We start from the raw sequence: 20053 nt of genomic DNA on the forward strand, positions 1-20053 counted from the left end.
CTCCTTAATTCTAGCTGCACCTGAAGAATTCCACGACTAATTTGGTTCCAGGGTTTTGTATCTTTCTTGTATTTTTTCATAACAACTACAGAGACCCCACTTGTGACACTCTCCTCTTTGGGGACCCCACTGTGGATATATAACCATTCCATTCTTTCATACATTTGCCCTTTTTCTTTGTTTCATTTAGGGCTGCTACATCCATGTCATATTTCATTATTTCATGAAATGTTCTCTCAGTTTTAGAGGCAATCCCCTGGATGTTCCATGTACTGATATTCATTGTGCTTATACATGCCAAATTTTGTTTTCCAGAAAGATCTACCTGTCCATCTGAGGCTATTTTAATGGGACATGTTGCCTTGGAATTTTTTTACAGTTGACAGGGTAGTTTTTACTTATGGTTTTCTTCCATTAGACAGACTGCCTTTCTGGACTACGGAAGTCAGTCTACCCTAGCCTTCTCAACTCATGCCATCTTGAGCAAAAGTAAGCTGCTGATCCTCCTTGAAGCGGTAGGCTCGTGTATGCTCGTTTGCTCTTGTTATTTAAAGGTGCAAGAGAATTGCCTTTCACTACCTTCAGTTAGCTGCATACTGCTCATCTACTGTACATCATCCATTGCCCAGCAGCCAAGCGACTTCTGTATTCTTAGACATGGAAGTAGAATTTGTTTGCAGAGTTGACTTGAATACTCAGTCTTCAACCTCTGTTAACATATGGCCCTCTTATTGTAGCGTTTCTTCATCTCCACTATTAGTTTTTACTTCTTAGCCTTTAGCTTTCCCTCTCCCCTCTCCGACTGTAGCTCATACTTCATAATTCAAATTATTAAATGATACATGCATTAGGTACCACATGCATATAAAAAGGATCAATGTTCTCCTTCACATCTTGCATATAGTTTAGAATTAAGAAAAACAGAATTCTTACTAGTTGGGGAAGAAAGTGGGCACACTCTGAATCTACCAAATTCACCTCTCCTCATTTACCCATTGAATTTGAATATCAAATTAATTACATGTCAATAATAATCTAATCTTTGAAACCAAGAAACAGTCACAAATTTCTCTTTACTTTGACCTTCGAAGTCTGATAGATAAATTTATTTTTTGTTAGTTTTCATTGTCTTATTAATGGTAAAAGTATTAGCACTTCAGCATTTGTTTACTCGAAAAATGTGGACAGCCTGCATTGGAGTAGCAATAATTAATTTTTAAATGGTTGAATCAACATCAAGGAAACTAAGATAAAAATGAATGTATGTGTTTCTTAATATTTAATAGGAAACTAAAATGAGTTTATTTGTAACAAAACAGTTCATATCAAACTTCAGTACAATTAAGTACAATGATATTTATAAATTTTATTTCATGAGCCACAGATCTGATTTTTCAATGACAGGCTCAAACTGCACTTTATCAAGTACTGATGCACAGCGTCTAAAATGTCATCTTAACAATTCCTTTTTTCTTGAAAGTGACTGGCTGATTACTTTGGTTGTAATTAGTTACATGCATACTACACAAGTACAAATAAATATATTGAAAAATTATTTTCACAAACACATAACATGAAAATATAAAATTTTCTTACAAATTTCCTATTTAAAATGGAGTAACAATGCAAAAACATATACATTTATCTAATCTCATTGATTGCACATTAATATCACAAACAAAAAACAAAATGGGAACATTGTAAATAAACACTACATAGGAAAAGGAGAGACGGTCACTAGGACACACTAATGTAAGTAGCAGATGGTACGTGGATACAGGAAGAGGCATACTTTTCTTTAGGTGCTGTATTTAAGAAATATTTAAAACGAAAGATTCAAATTTCTCTCATCTCTGGAGGTTCACACATCTTGTGTTTTCTTAGGTTATTGATCAAGGACAAAGAAAACAAACAATTTCTACATTTGGTTCTAACACTATCATTATAAGCAAACTTCACAAAATTACTTCAAGTAGTAAGAAGCTGTTTACTGTAACAGAAACCAACTTTGAAAATCACTGGACTCAAGAACACACATGGGGTAACCTCACCGAGATACATGGAAAACTAAGCAAACAAGTAAACCAAATACATGGGGTCTGGTTTCTACCATTCAACACAGTACTACTACAGTAAATGTTTCAAAAAATTATGTATCTACTTTGATGCACAGTTTTAAAAACAACAGACTGCTAAAGTTACATGTTCCTTTCTGATATGTAAACATACATTCTTAATTGTGAGAATCCACAGCCAAATAAACTTGTGAAACAAAATTAATGCAGAATACAATGCTACTTGAGAAGTTCAAAAAACACAAAGAAGATTCTAGAAGGAATCAAGTCTTCAGCGTAGCACTAAAGTAATTTTTTCATTTAGAGAGAATGGCCTAAAGAAATCTTTCATCCTAAACACCACACAATCTAAAGCATAGTATCAAAACTGAACACTACAAATGTAAAGTTAGGTGACACCTAAAGGAAAAATCAGTAATAGTGGAACTTTTATATAGCTCAACGAAACTATCAAGAATTTTGAAACACCTCTTTCAGGAGCTGACCAATAGGAAAGAAGTATGGCCAGATTGGGTGAGAACACAAACAGGAAAGGGTGACACATATTTGAGCATTAAGTCAAGAAGCAATTAACTACCAAAAACAGTGCACACAGGTTACATTTGTTCCAATCTGGGTTTCATTCCACATACCTTTTGGTTTCTAATTGGATATTTGGGTTTCATTTGTTATTTTACATTGCCTCTTTTACAAAACACCTTTGCTCCTTTTTCATCTCGTGCACATATGCTATAATTTGGTTGGCAGTTCACAATCTTCTGTTTATAATGAGTCTGTCTGAGCAATAGTTCCACTACTGCTGATCAGCCTTTTTTATAACACATTTATAAATCACAGTAGTGGTGTGTTAAAATGGAAATTCAATACATGTTTTAAAATAAATAACAACTAAGAGAAAATATTCTCCTGCATTTACATGCAAGTGATAGCTCTCCTATAAGTTTAGCATAATAAATGAAATACCCTTTTCAACTACACTTTAGTTTTTTCTGACTAGGCTATCACATCTGACTAACTGTCAATTATGTATTCAATTTCTAGATCTAGAAATTATTTATAAATGACAGTACAAAAAACTTTAAACAATATGAGTCAAACTGCAAAACACAGTAGCTACTGAACTTCAGTACACTGTACAACAGTAGATGGTGTTTAAACCTCAGGAGCAAAATCCATTTCAATCATTATAGTAAAGAATTTTCACATCACATCACACATTAATTAGCAGTTCAATCACTGACAGCTGCCTCCTTAGAAACAGTGAGATCACCAGCTGTTGCAGTAGGAATGTAGTGTTTGGTAAACGAGCAAACAATTCCTGAGCTTGGATGCAAAATTTCAGTTCGGCACACATTATCATCAGTCTGATGAAGAATAACCTGTAAAAGTAAGCCAACTCGTCAGTAGAAAAATGTTCTGCATCCAGAATTTACTTCTGTTGGACGGTATAGTTTGACTGGTAACCACCAGTTTCTAGAGACTGAGCACTGTCAATGCTGTAACCAGTTATGCTGTCAGGACTCTGCAGTGAAGCTGCATACAATGGGTTTACCGGAGTTGTCCCATTGTCAAACTGGGTGCTGTCATATACACTGTTATTCTGTGAAAGGAAAATTATCGTACACAGTCTTAATTAAAAAATAAAAACAAAGACACATACATTTACAGCCACTAATAGGTAAGGTAAATGAAAACAACCCTGAAAGCCCACAAGAAGTGAGAGGTGTTTTGCAGCCTGCTGATGGGATAGATTTTCACCTGTATCCCTGAATGAAATGACGAACAAGTCAAAAGATAAATACATATTTTTACAGAATTATTAATTACTTCCACTTTGAGAAACAGACAGTGAACTTAGACAGTACACATGGTTGATTGGTTCACAGTTTACTTTTAACAGCACTAAGTCAGAAGGTAAGAGAAGAGTGCTAAAGGTCTATTTCTGTTTTGGCCTGCAGTGTTTTGCATATTTGAACAGATATGCTGGATAACTGTCCTGCATTAGTTGACTTGTACTAGAGGAATATAGCCCTGGACCAGAATACAGTATGTTACTTTTCTGGGTATTAGTTTGTATTTCAGTAAGTTTCTTTTTAAATATTTGATTATTGGAAGGGTATATTAGACACTATAGCATTTGATAAATATATTTAAGTAGTAACGATCATGGAGTCACACCACACTTTTTTTCCAAAATAACGGTTACCGTTATTCCACTTCACCTACGATTTTTGCTTTGCTGCTTTATAAAGGCCAATTCTCTTAGGGTACATTACGTAATGATTTCTGCACAATTTTGAAACTGGGTTAAGAAATATAAAAAATTTTATGTGAGGTATGTTAAGATGGATATCAACATATTAACAACAATATGAATCAAGAAAGATCACCATGCAGAGGAGGTATTCTGAGCAGACAGGCACTTTTAAAACTAGACTAAGCTATTTAACACAGTCCTCTTGAGATTTAAGGACTGAAAGAGGACTGTGTCCAACAGTTTAGTCTTCTTTTAAATGTGCCTGTGTTAGTGAATGCTTCCTCTATGTGGAAAGTAGCAGTCTTTCCCAATTTTATTACTGTTATTCCCACTGAGATTTCCATTTTTTATTCAACATCTTACCTGGTTAAGAAATGTGGCTCTGCCAACTTCAGAAATGTGACAGCGATTATGCCTATGTCTCAATCTTGATCATCTCAAAACAGTGATGTGTTATTAAAACAAATTTGTGAATTTTCTTCTTTGTAAGCACACACACACACACACACACACACACACACACACAATGAGTCAGGCTTTAATGTACGGCAGTTACTTCATCGTAGTATTCAGGAGCATGCTTCTATAAAACTTTTAATCCTTTACAGACTTGTGGTTAAGTTTTTGACCACGTGAAGTAAGGGTCATCATTTATCATTTTACCGATTTATGGTCAGATTTGATCTATGTGGCTGCAGTATCTCAGCAGTAACACTTTGTGAGTGAAACAGTAGGCATACTTCTCAGATGATGGTAGAGGTTCACTATTACTGTGGTTAACAAATAGCCACAAAGCATTCCCTATGACATCTGGTATACTGGGTGCCTTTTTAGTTGTAGGGAAAGCATGTTGTTGATGCATGAATTTTGCTCTTTGTGGTTTTCTCTGAAGCTCTCGGGTATACGTAAGCAATGTTTTGAAATTTAAAGTTGATGGGCATGAAAAACTTGTTTCAATTTCTTGTTCTACAAGTGTTGTGTTACTATTATTTTGCCAAAATCCAAAGCTGTTGACTTTTGTGATCTACGATGTAGGAGGGTGCTATCATCACTTAGGTATGTGTGATTTGGCAAGGTAAATGATCGGGGAACATCACAGAGCATAATATATGGACAGTAACTTTTGCAATGAGATGTTATAGCCAGTACATGCTGTTTCTGTGCTGTGTTACATAGTCTGCAATAGTACCTTATATATTTCCACTTGATGACATGCATCGAACTATTTACTTTCAGGTTCTGCTTTTTTATGAAATTCCTGAATCTCAAACATCAGTCCACAAAGGCCTTAGGCAGACCTTCAGCATAACTGAAGAGAGACTGCTAGTCTCTACAGATGCAATAACGAGAAGTGGTTAGGCTGTATGGAAGGTGCTTCTAGGTATGGAATGGGTGGCAAATGTCTCAATGGAGGTATTGTTGGTGATTGGAGGGTTTGACGTGAGAGAGATGCTGATGGAGCCATCTATGAAGTGGAGGCAGACACTGAGCAAAATGGCTCATTGGGCTGGGCCATGTGAAGCAAATGGGGGAGGTTTTGGAGGAATGTCAATAGGGTGTCACCAATTAATCTTAAACAGGTGAGAGATCTGGGATTCTGAGTTGCTAGGGAGGATTCCTCTTGATGTCTCATGAATAGCTTGGCTTAGGATGGTGCCCTGTGGGTGCCCATGGCTGTATAGTGGATTTGTTTATAGGTGATGCCTTCCTTTGAAGCACCTGCATAGTTAGTAGTAGTTCTCTGATTCTCTCCTTGGAACCCCCTCCACTTTCCACCCAGAGAATTATGAAGGAAAGACTGATGATCTTAATATACCACTGGGAGTGAAAATACTACTGTCACTTTTATCATCACTTCAACACTGAGAAGACTGCTTACTGATTTAACTGCTATATGGATGGTGTAGGTAGATTAACCCTCAGCATGCTATCTATAACAATTTTTTATAAAAGACGAGACTTTAGACAGCTAGGATTTTTGTTAATAATAAAAATTTCTATCAAAATTGAACAAATGTGAATATTGGCAACCAATGATTCACAGAATGACTATAACTGCAGAAAAAAAAAAAAAAAAAAAAGATAGTGGATGATTATCAGTTTGCACCCAGAACAGGAGAAGGTACCTGAGAAACCATTCCAACTTGCTCTTTAGTAATGGAACACACAAACAAGGAAAATTGGGATAGTTTCTTACATTTGGTGGTCCACAAGGAAGATAAGAGTTTAATGTCCTGTTCATGATGATGAAATTAGATACGAAACACAAGTTCAGACTGGGGAGGATACAGATGAAAATTGCATGTGCCCTTTTTTCAAATGAACCAGCTTCGCACTTGTCCTAACCAATTTAGGGAAATCATGGAAAACCTAAATCTGAATGGCTGGATTGATATTTGAGCTGCTGAATACAAGTCTGGTGTCTTACCACTGTGTCACCTACCTCAGTCAGCTTATAGACCTATGGAAATTTCTCAACATCATATGATTTCACAATCTTAAGATGTGTCACATTAGACAACAAACAGATAAGTAGTCTTCTGCATCTAAAAAACCAAATGGGAGTAATGGAAGTAGGGCAAACTGGAAGCATTGAAAATGGGATACTCTTGCAAAATGTTAAAAATTAAACAGATGACTAAAATACAGAATGAAGAGGTAATAGCAAGAATAGAACAGAAAAGAAGTCCACAGAAAACTGGAAGAAAGGAAATCTATGACATTGAGGAATGATTAACTACTTTGTGCTGCAGGGACTGATATGAGGGGGGGAAAAAAAAGAAGAGTCAAACAAAGACTAGGATACGCAAAACAGATTTTAAGATTTTGAGTTTAGCAGTTACACATTTGAGTTGAAAATATTATCACACTACAAGAGACAAAAAACAGCAACAAACCTGTGAAAAGACTAATGAACAGTTATTTCAAGAGGATCTTTTTTCTTTCACCATTTACTCCACCCTATTTTTCACACATTGTTACAAAAAGGATAGACTGCTACTTACCACAATGAGACATTGTGAGGTGGGGGGGGGGGGGGGAGAGGAGAGAGGGAGAGGGTGTTACAAATTTAGCTTTCAGCTAAAGCCCTCTTCAGAAAAGTGAAGAAAACACACACACCTCACAACTGGCACCTAGGGCAGCTTGGACATGAATGCAAATGTCATGTTGAATGAAAGGAACAATCAGGTGTGAGACAAGGAATGGAGAGGGATAGGAGGGCATGGGGGTGGGGGTGGAGGTGGAGATGGGGGGAGAGCACTGTGCGGTGGAGACTGCAAGGACTAGATGAAGGCATGACAAGACTGCTGGTGCAACATCAGGAGACTGTGGGGCATGGAGGTAGGGGGTGGTGTGAGGAGGAGGAGGGGGGGATGCGAGCAGTAAAGGGGATGAGAGGAGCAGGGAAGGGGAAAGACAGGTGGGTATGTTAGCAGAAGGTAGTCCATAATGAGGGTGAGGGGACATAAAGAGGGAGGTGGTGATAAGGCAGAGAGGGTGGAAGCTGTTGGGTGGAGGGTGTGGGGACAGCAGGTTACCATATATTGACAGCGTGATAATTCAGAGAGCAGAGAATGTGTTGTAAGTTCAGATAAGATGGTGGTGGAGGAGAGGGTCTGGATGGCCCGGGCTGTGAAGCAGCAACTGAAATCAAACTTGTCATGTTCAGCTGCATGTTGTGCCACAGGGTGTCTATCAGGATCTTTGCCATAATCTGGCAGTGGCCATTCATCCTGGTGGACAAATGGTTGGTGGTCATACTGATGTAGAAAGCTGTGAAATGGCTGAAGCATAATTGGTATATGACATAGCTGCTTTCACAGGTGGCCCAGCCTCTGATGGGGAACAATAACCCCTGGACAGGACTGGAATAGGAAGTGCTGGGTCAGTGGATTGGGCCAGAATGACACCTGGATCTTCCACAGGGATATGTTCTCTGTAGCAAGGGGGCTTTGAATGGGAGTGGTGGTGAGGATGGACTAGGGTATTGTGGAGGTCAGGTGGGTGACAGACCACCATTTTGGGGGGGGGGGGGGCATGTGAGAAAGATCTTTAGGTAGCATGTCCCTCTTTTCTGGGCAATATAATAGGTAATCAAAGCCCTGACAAAGGATGTGGTGCAGTCTTTCCAGTCCACGGTTGTACTGAATGATGAATGGCCATTCCTTTGTAGCTGCTTCTTGGGCATGGTGGGACAACTGCAGGGGGGGGGGGGGGGAGTGGAACAGGAGATCTGTTTGTGGACTAGGGCTGGGGGGGGGGGGGGAGTGGAACAGGAGATCTGTTTGTGGACTAGGGCTAGGCAAGTTCTTGTCACCGTGCTCTGGCACAGCCATGGGCAACCGCATGGTGCCCTCCTATGCCAACCTCCTTATGAGCCATCTATAGGAAACATTTCTTGCCTCTAAAAACCCTAAAGCCATGGTTTGGTTCAAGTTCACTGATGATACCTTTATGATCTGGACTCAGGCCCAAGACACCATGTCCTCACTCCTCCATTACCTCAACTCTGGTCCTCCTCAACCAAGTGTGCATCCTTCCTGGACAGTGACAACCACCCCAATCCTTCCACTATCCCCTGAAATCAGCTACAATAGAGTGCTCCCTTAGTCACCCAGTACCAGCCTGGACTGGGACAACTATACCACATCCTTTGTCAGGGCTTTGACTATCGATATCATGGCCTGAAATGAGGGAAATCCTACCAGACATCATTCCCACCCCCTGTGAAAGTGGTGGTCTGTCACCCGCTCAAGCTCCACAACATCTCAGTCCATCACTAGGTCACTTTCAATTCTAACCCCTCCTCACAGGAATCATATCCCTGTGAAATAACAGTCCAATGCACCCATTCAGAGTGCTGAGCATGCTGCTGATGATAAAAGTGACAGTAGTATTTTCACTCCCAGTGGTATATTAAGATCATCAGTCTTTCCTTCATAAATCTCTGAGTGGAAAGTGGAGGGGGGTCCATGGAGGAGAGAATCAGAGAACTACTACTAACTATTTCTCTGAAACTATTTCAGTTCTACCACAGGACTATCTTACACCACCAGAAGCCGTGCCTCCTTTAAAGCAGCCATGTCGTACACCAGCTCTGCTGCAATCATTGCACAGCTTTCTATATTGTAATGACTACCAACCAGACATCCTCCAGGACAAACAACTGCTGCCAAACTTTGGTCAAGAGCATGGTAGACCACCCTATGGATCAACATGCAGCTGAACATAATATGCTTGATTTCAAGGACTGCTTCACAACTTGGGCCATTTGGATCCTCCCCTCCACCACCAGGTAACCTAAACTGCACAAATGGGAATTATCCTTCTCTGTTTCTGATATTATCCCAGTCTCTACCTCTGGCAACTTACTATCATCACTCCCTCCACTCAACAGCTTCACCCCCTCTGTCCTATCACCTCCTCCCTATTCACACTCACTCACCCTCTTTTTGTGGCAGCCTCTGCCAACACACCTTTCCCCTTTCCTGCTCATCTCGTTTTCCACTCCCCCCCCCCCCTTATGCCTCCCCCTATCTACCTGCCACACAGCCTCTTGATTCTGCACATGGCAGCCTTGTCATGCCTCCATATAGTTCCTGCATGTTCCACCAAACAGTACTCCTCTCTCCTCCCATCCATACACTGCTATCCTCCATTCACCCCACTCCAGATTGCTCCTTTCATTCAATATGACAATTGTATTCTGGTCTGAGTTGCCAGAGGTAGTGGTCTGGAGCATTATGGGTAGAGCCCTCCAATCAGCTCAGGATTTTGACAATCTAATGCAGCAGTCTGACAGAATTAGGCACAATATCCCTCTGCAGGACATCCAACACCACCATCAATCAATGTCAAGCTGAATAACTACTTGCCTAAGAGTCAGAGGTGGACCAATGTGGTGAAGCTCTTTCCCTTTAATAAATCATTCAGTTTCTCTGAAATTATCATCATTTGTTTGTCTGTATATGTACATCACATGGCCGGACAGAAGTCAAGATGATACTTATTCAGGACTCCCTCTGATGTCTACCGACGATGCTCATGCCAGGAAAGCCAATGAAATTGTGTATGCCAATTGAACACTGACTGTCCAAGAGATTTCAGAAGAATGAAACATTTCAGTTGGGTCATGGCATGAAATCCTGACACAGCATCTTCGAATGCATTGTGTTGCTGACAAGTTCAATCCACAGTTCATGAGTCAAGACCAGAAAGACATTCGCCACGCAATCTGAAGAGCTTTTAATAGCACAAATGAGAATGAGATGTTCCTTACGAGAATCATAACTGGTGATGAGATGTGGGCCAATAGTTATGATGTTGAGACCAAGGTTCAGTCTTCACAATCGGATGGGAAAGGTTCTCCAAGACCAAAAAAAGATCATCAGGTCAGATCAAATGTCGAAGCCATTATAATAAGTTTTCTTTAACTTTGAAGGATTAGTTCATCATGAATTCATGCTACAGGGACAAACTTTTAATCCATGTTACTACTGGGACAAGTTGCAATGCCCGTGAGGAAATCTGAGAAGGAAATGGTCTGAAATGTGGCGAGACAATTCATGACACTTGCAACATGATAATGCACCCACACATTCATCCCTGTTGGTGCATGAATAATGCACAAAAAAATAAAATCACTATGCTACCTCCTCCTCCGTACTCTCCAGACTTTTTTTCTTTCCAAAATTTAAAACCCCATTGTAAGGACGAAGATTTGCAATGACAGACGACAAAAGAAAATTCGCAGATGGCGCTTCATGCGATTCAGCAAGAGGCGTACCAGGACTGCTTCTGGAAGTGGAAACGGTGTTGGAAGCAGTGTATCAATCGTGGAGGAGAGTATTTCGAAGGAGACCATGCACAATAAGTAAAAGATAAGAGTAGAAAAATTTATGGAAAAGTTCTAGAATTTTCAAAACAGACCTCATATGTCTGAAATTTGCATAAATTATAAAGGATTTTCACGCTTCCGTTTTATTATTTAGCTGAAACTGCACACTATTTCTTTAGAGGCAACTGTGTATTTCTGCCCTTGATATTTTTTCTCTTGCAGACAATTATCATCAATTTATTCTGTTGTCAATCATACCTTTGAACCACCTGGGAAAAACATTCAGAAGTGAAATACATAAAATAAAAAGTACATTGTGTGTTCACAATATTTATGTTCAATGTAAACAATGCCAGATGGATAAAGTAAAAAACTGTATTTGATGTGGACTTTCTGCATGTATAAGATAATTTCTCTCTGAATAAAGTATTACCATTGATTTTTAATACCATTAAAAAGTTATTCTAATCGGGGTATGCTTTTCTTGTTCTAAGTTCCTCTATTTAAAAAAGTGTTTATCTGGAAAGGTACATGATCCAGCTCAGCTTAAGTGACAATATCTGCCGATTGAAGACTGGGGCAATAACTTGGGTGAGGAAGGATGCAAGGAAGGTGGAGGGCATATCTTCCTAACTTGCTCTCCCAGCCACCAATTCTTCCACTGGTGTATATGTATTTTTAGTCTAAAGCTACTTTCTTTGTAAAGGAGTTCATGTCCATCAACTATACAATTTAATGTAGTGCATTTTGTTTGCAATCTGCATCATCCCTAATAATTTTGGTGAACAATCTTCTATACTAGACTGCACATACTAGCCTTTACGGACTTATACTTTAGCTTACCTGGTATATATAATCTGAGTCAGTCTTCAACGATGAGAAAGATTGCTGATGAGGAAGCGAAACTGTATCATCTTCCATGTTGTCATCAACTTGCGCTTTGTATGAGAACATTATACTTGGCTGAGAGATGCTAAGGAAGAAAAATAACAAAATAAACAACTATACAAATACAGGATTAAATTAACTATTTGGTTATGCTAAATTAACAGCCAAATATTTTTTTTATTTCATTGGAAAAAGTTGTCCCTAAGGAAACAACATTCCTCACTAATAAGATAAAAGCTGGTGCTTAAATTCACTAGATCATACAAGCTCAAATATTTTCATAATTAAAAAGCCTAGCTGATTCTTTAAAAAATATCACGGCAGACTCACAACTAAAACAAACAGCTGAAAAATTACAAGAGAAAGACCTTAATAAAGGCATTCTACTACACACAAGAAGAACAATCAGGAAACAAAGACTAATAAGCAAAAGAATCTGAGGTGACAAGACTATAATCAGGTGGTTTGCTCATTGTCACATCTTACTAAAGAAATAAAAAAGTGACAGCCAAAGTTTTGAAGCTAATGACCAAGAACAATTATACAGTTTTACATTTAGATGATAGAGGGTGACTAACCAAAAACAGTCATTAAACAATTTAAGAAATTTTAGGAGTACAGGCAACAACCCATAGAATAGTAGAGGTGCTGACTCATCAAAAGCTAAATGCTAAATGCCCCTATTTTCTAAGATAAGTCATAGGGTCAGTATTGCCTCAGGTGTTCCAACATTTCTACAGAATCCAAACTGATCTTCCTCGAGATCGGCTTCTACCAGTTTTTCCATTCGTCTGTAAAGAATTCGTGTTAGTATTTTGCAGCTGTGGCTTATTAAACTGATAGTTCGGTAATTTTCACATCTGCCAACACCTGCTTTCTGGAATTATTATGTTCTTCTTTAAGTCTGAGGGTATTTCGCCTGTCTCATACATCTTGCTCACCAGATGGTAAGAGTTTTGTCAGGGCTGGCTCTCCCAATGCTATCAGTAGTTCTAATGGAATGTTGTCAACTCCCAGGGCCTTGTTTTGACTTAGGTCTTTCAGCACTCTATCAAACTCTTCATGCAGTATCATATCTCCCATTTCATCTTCATCTACATCCTCTTCCATTTCCATAATATTGTCCTCAAGTACATCGCCCTTGTATAGACCCTCTATATACTCCTTTCACCTTTCTGCTTTCCCTTCTTTGCTTAGTCCTGGGTTTCCATCTGAGCTCTTGATATTCATGCAAGTGGTTCTCTTTTCTCCAAAGGTCTCTTTAATTTTCCTGTAGGCAGTATCTATCTTACCCCTAATGAGATAACCCTCTACAGCCTTACATTTGTCCTCTAGCCATCCCTGCTTAGCCATTTTGCACTTCCTGTCGATCTCATTTTTGAGACATTTGTATTCCTTTTTGCCTGCTTCATTTACTGCATTTTTGTATTTTCTCCTTTCATCAATTAAATTCAGTATCTCTTCCGTTACCCATGGATTTCTATTAGCCATCGTCTTTTTACCTACTTGATCCTCTGCTACCTTCACTATTTCATCTCTCAAAGCTACCCATTCTTCTTCTACTGTACTTGTTTCCCCCATTCTTGTCTATCGTTCCCTAATGCTCTCCCTGAAACTCTTTACAACCTCTGGTTCTGTCAGTAGCAAATGTATAAAGTTTCTGTTTCAGATAGTGGCCTAAGGCTGAAATTTTACAATCATGCATGAAATAAAGAGAATGGCAGCTAAAGGCATCATGAAATCATTCAAAAAATTCATCACAGCTGCAGACCCGATTGCAAGGACAATTACAAATTTAAATGTTAGGATGTCTTTCCTGAAGATATTAGTATGGAGTTTAGCCTGGTACAGAAGAGAACCAAGGATGATAAAGAGTTCAGTCAAGAAGAGAATAGGAGCTTTCGAAATCTCATGCTACATGGGACAGCTGAAGATTAAATTATGGGTAGATCAAATGGAAAATACTACATTAAAAAGCAGAAAAAATTTATGACAACTTAACAAAAAGAAGGGATTGACTGATTGGACACACCCCGAGACATCGAGGAATTGCCAGTTTGGTAATTAAAGTAAGTGTGATGAGCAAAACGGCAGAGGGAGACCAAGAAACGAGTACAGTAAGCAGATTCAGAAGGCTGTAGGTTGCAGTAGTTATGCAGAGATGATGAAGCTCCCACTCAATAAACTAGTATGGAGAGCTACATCAAATCAGTTTTTGGACAGAAGACCATCACTGCTGCCACACAACGGCGAGGTTTCTTCTATACAGTTTGTAAACAGGATGTATAAGAAGGTGCCATGTGTGTACCAATGGCTGTGCTACAAATTTGTTTGTGTATCTTCAGTTGAGAAAAGTTTGTATTCAATCTCAGCTCTCTCAAGATAAGATTTCTAATTTTTAGAGATGTGCACACATTTACTTTTCACCACGTGTGTGTGTGTGTGTGTGTGTGTGTGTGTGTGTGTGTGTGTGTGTGTCAAGTCAACTGTTCTAAAGGACACTAGTCAAAAAAGTAAGTTATTTCTGCAAATCTTCAAATACCTCATCAGTTTATGGGTCTAAGAATGGTGTGGTTTGCCTGAGATGATTGGACAAGTTGTTTTACATTAGACAAGTTGTTTTACCCCAGAAAAAACTAGTCAGTCACCATTAACAGGCAAAATTTCGTTCAGACGAAAAGTAACCTACAATGACTGAATAAGTTTCTGTGAGACATATTGCAATGTTGGCCAATAAGAGTTATTAAAAATTCCAGATGATTGTAATTCTCAAGGCCTATACAATTTTTGATGTTTTAATTGGATCACGAGTTTAACTGGCTAAACCTGAAGATGCAGCCATGAAAGCATGGATAAGATAAAATGCCAAGGCCATGTTCCTGATTTCCACATCAGCAGACAAAAATCAAATGCAAAATGTGTTTGTTTGTGAGGTAGCACATGGAATGTGGACCAAGGCAAAATTTACACAAGACCAACAATCACAAGCAAGTAAGTTAACTTTAACACAGAATTTTTGTGAATATCGGATGGACACGAATGATCCAGTTGTAGTACATGTAGCTAAAACTGAAAACCTGTCACTGTAGCTGAGAAAGGTAGAAGAACTGTATTATGAAGTGGATTTGCAAACTGCAAGTATATACTGACGTCAGCTGTATCATGCATTAACAACACATAAAAATTTGTGCCGGAGCGGGACTCAAACCCGGAGTTTCCTCATTACTGCAAGCGGTCACCTTTACTACGTTGGCTATCTGTGAGCAACTCACAAATCAAATCAGACTTCAATATGTTATGTCTGTCCATACCCCTGTGCTTGCACTTCATACTTCCCACACAGGGAGGGAGAAATTTTTTATCATCATTTTAGCATTTAGAGGTATATTTACTAATGATTTACAAAATATTTGTGCTTGTACAGTGTTTACAGCTCACACTACAGTGCTCTTCACACGTCTCTCCGCATACAGTAATCACAAAGCGCGAGCATAGGAACAAATGTGACATGGAAGTTTGGGTTGGTCCAGGAGGTGTGCATGGATAGCTGATGGGATTAAGGCGACTGATTGAGGTAAGCAGGAAATACAGCTTCGAGTCCTGGTACGGCACACATTTTCGTGTGTGATTAATAAAACTTCCACCTAGCATCAATACATATATGCAATTTGCGAATCCAACAAACTTGCCTTGGACATGGATGGATAAAATGGAATACGAAAACTGCAAAGGACAAACGGCACACAATTTAGAAATTTTAATTTTGGATCTTGGAATGTTCAGAGCCTGTATAGACCAGGAACCATTCAGACTATGGTCTCAGAAACTAACAGATATAAACTGGACCTGGTGGCAGTACAAGAGACAAGATGGTTAGGAGAAGGAACTCACAAAGATGATGGATACACACTATTCTACAGTGGATGTGTAGATAAACACCAATTCGGGACTGGTTTTGTAATACACAACAATGCAGCAAATTCAGTGAAGGAATTCAAAGCTGTTAACAAGAGAGTATCCTAAATAGTACTTGGAAACCAAGTGTCAGACATCACGTTCATAAATGTTCAAGCCCCAACTGAGGATAAAACAGATGAGGAATAGGAAGAGTTCTATGACCAACTAAAACAAACAATTGAGAGCACACCAACCAGAAATATCAGGATTGTGCTGGGAGATTTTAATGGAAAAGCAGGAAAACAAGAATTCTTCATACCAACTATAGGAAGGCACAGTTTGCATGATGAGACCAATGAGAATGGTCAGAGGATTATCAACATAGCTATCTCAAAGAACCTGAGAGTAAGTTCGACTTACTTGGAACACAAGAGAGAACGTGGTGTTCACCAGATGGAAGAACCATCAACCAGATAGATCACATCTTGGTGGACCAGTGCTATAGCCATAGAGTCATGGATGTCAGTTCGTATAGAGGAGCTGAATGTGTGTCAGACCACTTCCTCATTGTGTGCAGGCTTAAACTCATGTTCACCTACATGCATAAGAAGGGGACACTAGAACCTGCTTTGAATGTTGAGAAACTACGAGAAAGTGCCATTAAAGAACAATATGCTATAGAAATCAACAACTGTGTTGAGGTCCTAGAGACCCTAGAACCAAGAGAGAACATGGAGGAAAGGTGGGAAGAAATAAAGTCCATGGCACTAAGTGTAGTGCAGGATATATTGGTGAGAAAGAAGATAATGAAGGAAAGGAAATGGTACACCAGAAGGCTACAGAAAAGAGAAGGAAGATGAGAGAGAAGTGGCTAGCTGACAGAGAGAATGAGCAGAAAAGGGAACATTTTATCAACATCAGAAGGTGAGACAAAACGAATCCTAAGAGCAGAGAAGAGAATATGTCTAACCAGTTTGCTAGAACAAGCTGAGGCAGACAGCCAAAACAAGATCTCAAGGCAACTCTCCCAATACATAAAAAATCGGAAACTTGGATTTCAGAGCCCAACATTTTTCATTAGAGATAAGAACGACAACTTGATAAATGACAAGGAAAGAATTGTACAAAGATGGAAAGAATACTTCTCAGAACTGTTGAATCGCCCAGATCAAGATGGGATATTACCTCCAAACACTATGTAGGAAAGAAAAGATGAAGAATGGGAAGTTAGGGAAGAAGACATGAAGATCGCAGTCAAAGGACTCAGAAACAACAGAGCCCCAGGGGAGGACGGAATAACATCAGAATTAATCAAGGAAGGAGGTGAGAGGGTTGGGTTGTTTCGGGAAGGAGACCAGACAGAGAGGTAATCAGTCTCATTGGATTAGGTAAGGGCGGGGAAGGAAGTCGGCCGTGCCCTTTCAAAGGAACCATCCCGGCATTTGCCTGGAGTGATTTAGGGAAAACAGAAATCAGGATGGCCGGACGCGGGATTGAACTGTCGTCCTCCCGAATGCGAGTCCAGTGTGCTAACCACTGCGCTACCTCGCTCGGTGAGGGAGGTGAGAGCTTACACTTAGAGATATATCAACTGATCCAGTTGATATGGGAGAAGGAGCCACTGCCAGAAGAATGGAAATTGGCTATAATATGCCCAATATACACGTAGGGAAGCAAAATGGAATGTGATAACTACAGAGGAATCAGCTTGTTGAATGTAACATATAAGGTGCTGCCCATCATTATCCTACGAAAATTGCAACCATTCATAGAGAACAACATACAGGAGTACAAAGCTGGCTTTCGACGAAACCAATCGACAATAGATCACATTTTTACACTAAGACAATTATTTGAAAAACATTGGGAATATGATAAAGATATCTACAGCCTGTTTGTCAGTTTTCAACGTGCATAAGACAGCATCCACAGGAATAGCCTATACAATGCAATGTGGGGCTTCAGAATCCCTGAGAAGCTAGTGAGAATGGTGCAAGCTTATATGGAAGGGTCAAAGGCAGCAGTACGTTTCCAAGGAGCTACATCAGAAACATTTGAGACTGAAACATGCCTCAGACAAGGGGATGGTCTCTCGTGTCCTGTTCAGTGTCATCATAGAGAAAGTAATAAAAGAGTGTAGGCAACAGGAATGGGCTGGAGTAGAGACGGATGGTAACTTCAATTGTCTCGCATGTGTAGATGATATAGTACTATTAAGTGAATCAAAGCACAAGTTGAAAGAAATGTACCAGAAAATGGACAATTATGCACAGAAGGTAGGGCTCAAAGTGAGTTGAGACAAAACAGAGTTCACGCAATTAGGAAGAAGACAAGAGCAGGTAGAATTTCTTAAGATAGATGGCAGGAGGTTGAAGAGAAATGGCTCTGAGCACTATGGGACTTAACATCTGTGGTCATCAGTCCCCTAGAACTTAGAACTACTTAAACCTAACTAACCTAAGGACATCACACACATCCATGCCCGAGGCAGGATTCGAACCTGCGACCGTAGCAGTCCCACGGTTCCGGAATGAGCGCCTAGAACCACGAGACCACCGCGGCCGGCAGGTTGAAGAGTGTAGACCAGTTCAAATACTTAGGATCTTGGTTTACCACGGACAACATAAAAATGGACATCAAGGAAAGAATAGCAGTGGAAACGAAACGCATGCATTCCCTCACAGAGACACTTGGCTCTAAACCAATCTCGGTGAACACTAAGATGAAAATCTACAACACAGTGCTATGCCCAGCAGTAATGTACGGTTCAGAAACATAGAGCATGACTAAGTGAGAAAGGGAAAAACTATTAATATTTGAAACAAGAGTAATGAGGAAGATATGAGGACCAGTTTTAGATAACGGAGAGTGGAGGAGGAGGAAAAACGAGGAAATCTACCTTCTGATGCAACAACCAACTACCCTACTGAAGATAAACAGCAAAAGAATACAATGGGTGGGCCATGTAGCCTGTATGCCAGATGGAAGACAGGTGAAGATGGCACCAGCGGGGAAACCAAACACCAAACGCCTCATTGGACGACCAAGGTAGCGCTGGATGGAAGACCTGGCAAAGAACCTAGCAGCCCTGGGAATTGAAGACACCTGGAGAAACTGGGCACAAAACAGGAAGGAATGGAGTCAGTTTGTGGAAGCAGCGTGTGGTCTGCAGGGCCTGTGATAACTGAATGTCTATCTATCTATGTATCTAATAAATTTAAAAACAAAGATGATGTGACTTACCATACGAAAGCGCTGGCAGGTCGATAGAAACACAAACAGACACATACATACATACACACACACAAAATTCAAGCTTTCGCAACAAACTGTTGCCTCATCAGGAAAGAGGGAAGGAGAGGGAAAGATGAAAGGAAATGGGTTTTAAGGGAGAGGGTAAGGAGTCATTCCAATCCCGGGAGCGGAAAGACTTACCTTAGGGGGAAAAAAGGACGGGTATACACTCGCGCGCGCACACACACACACACACACACACACACACACACACACACACACATATCCATCCACACACATATCCATCCACACATATACAGACACAAGCAGACATATTTAAAGACAAAGAGTTTGGGCAGAGATGTCAGTCGAGGCGGAAGTGCAGAGGCAAAGATGATGTTGAATGACAGGTGAGGTATGAGTGGCGGCAACTTGAAATTAGCGGAGATTGAGGCCTGGTGGGTAACGGGAAGAGAGGATATATTGAAGAGCAAGTTCCCATCTCCGGAGTTCGGATAGGTTGGTGTTGGTGGGAAGTATCCAGATAACCCGGACGGTGTAACACTGTGCCAAGATGTGCTGGCCGTGCACCAGGGCATGTTTAGCCACAGGGTGATCCTCATTACCAACAAACACTGTCTGCCTGTGTCCATTCATGCAAATGGACAGTTTGTTGCTGGTCATTCCCACATAGAATGCATCACAGTGTAGGCAGGTCAGTTGGTAAATCACGTGGGTGCTTTCACATGTGGCTCTGCCTTTGATCGTGTACACCTTCCGGGTTACAGGACTGGAGTAGGTGGTGGTGGGAGGGTGCATGGGACAAGTTTTACACCGGGGGCGGTTACAATGATAGGAGCCAGA

At 40.1% G+C, this 20053-nt stretch overlaps 1 protein-coding gene across 3 annotated transcripts in view; it reads right to left on the reverse strand.

The window, feature by feature from the left end:
• Positions 1-1278: 1278 nt before the first annotated feature.
• LOC126483792 (transmembrane protein adipocyte-associated 1 homolog) overlaps positions 1279-20053 on the reverse strand; it is a 202264-nt gene continuing 183489 nt past the window's right edge. For 2 of the 3 annotated variants that reach the window (XM_050106963.1, XM_050106961.1), the window contains 2 exons: positions 12014-12143; positions 3312-3675 (listed from right to left, as the gene is read on the reverse strand). In XM_050106963.1, the coding sequence (XP_049962920.1) occupies positions 3505-3675; positions 12014-12143 (301 nt within the window). In that variant the 3' untranslated portion in view covers positions 3312-3504. Of the gene's footprint in view, positions 3676-12013; positions 12144-20053 lie in introns of all 3 variants that reach the window. The other variant, XM_050106964.1, reaches the window with a different exon arrangement.

The sequence above is a fragment of the Schistocerca serialis genome, chromosome 6 (assembly GCF_023864345.2).
Source record: "Schistocerca serialis cubense isolate TAMUIC-IGC-003099 chromosome 6, iqSchSeri2.2, whole genome shotgun sequence".
In the NCBI taxonomy this organism is placed as follows: Eukaryota; Metazoa; Arthropoda; class Insecta; order Orthoptera; family Acrididae; genus Schistocerca; species Schistocerca serialis.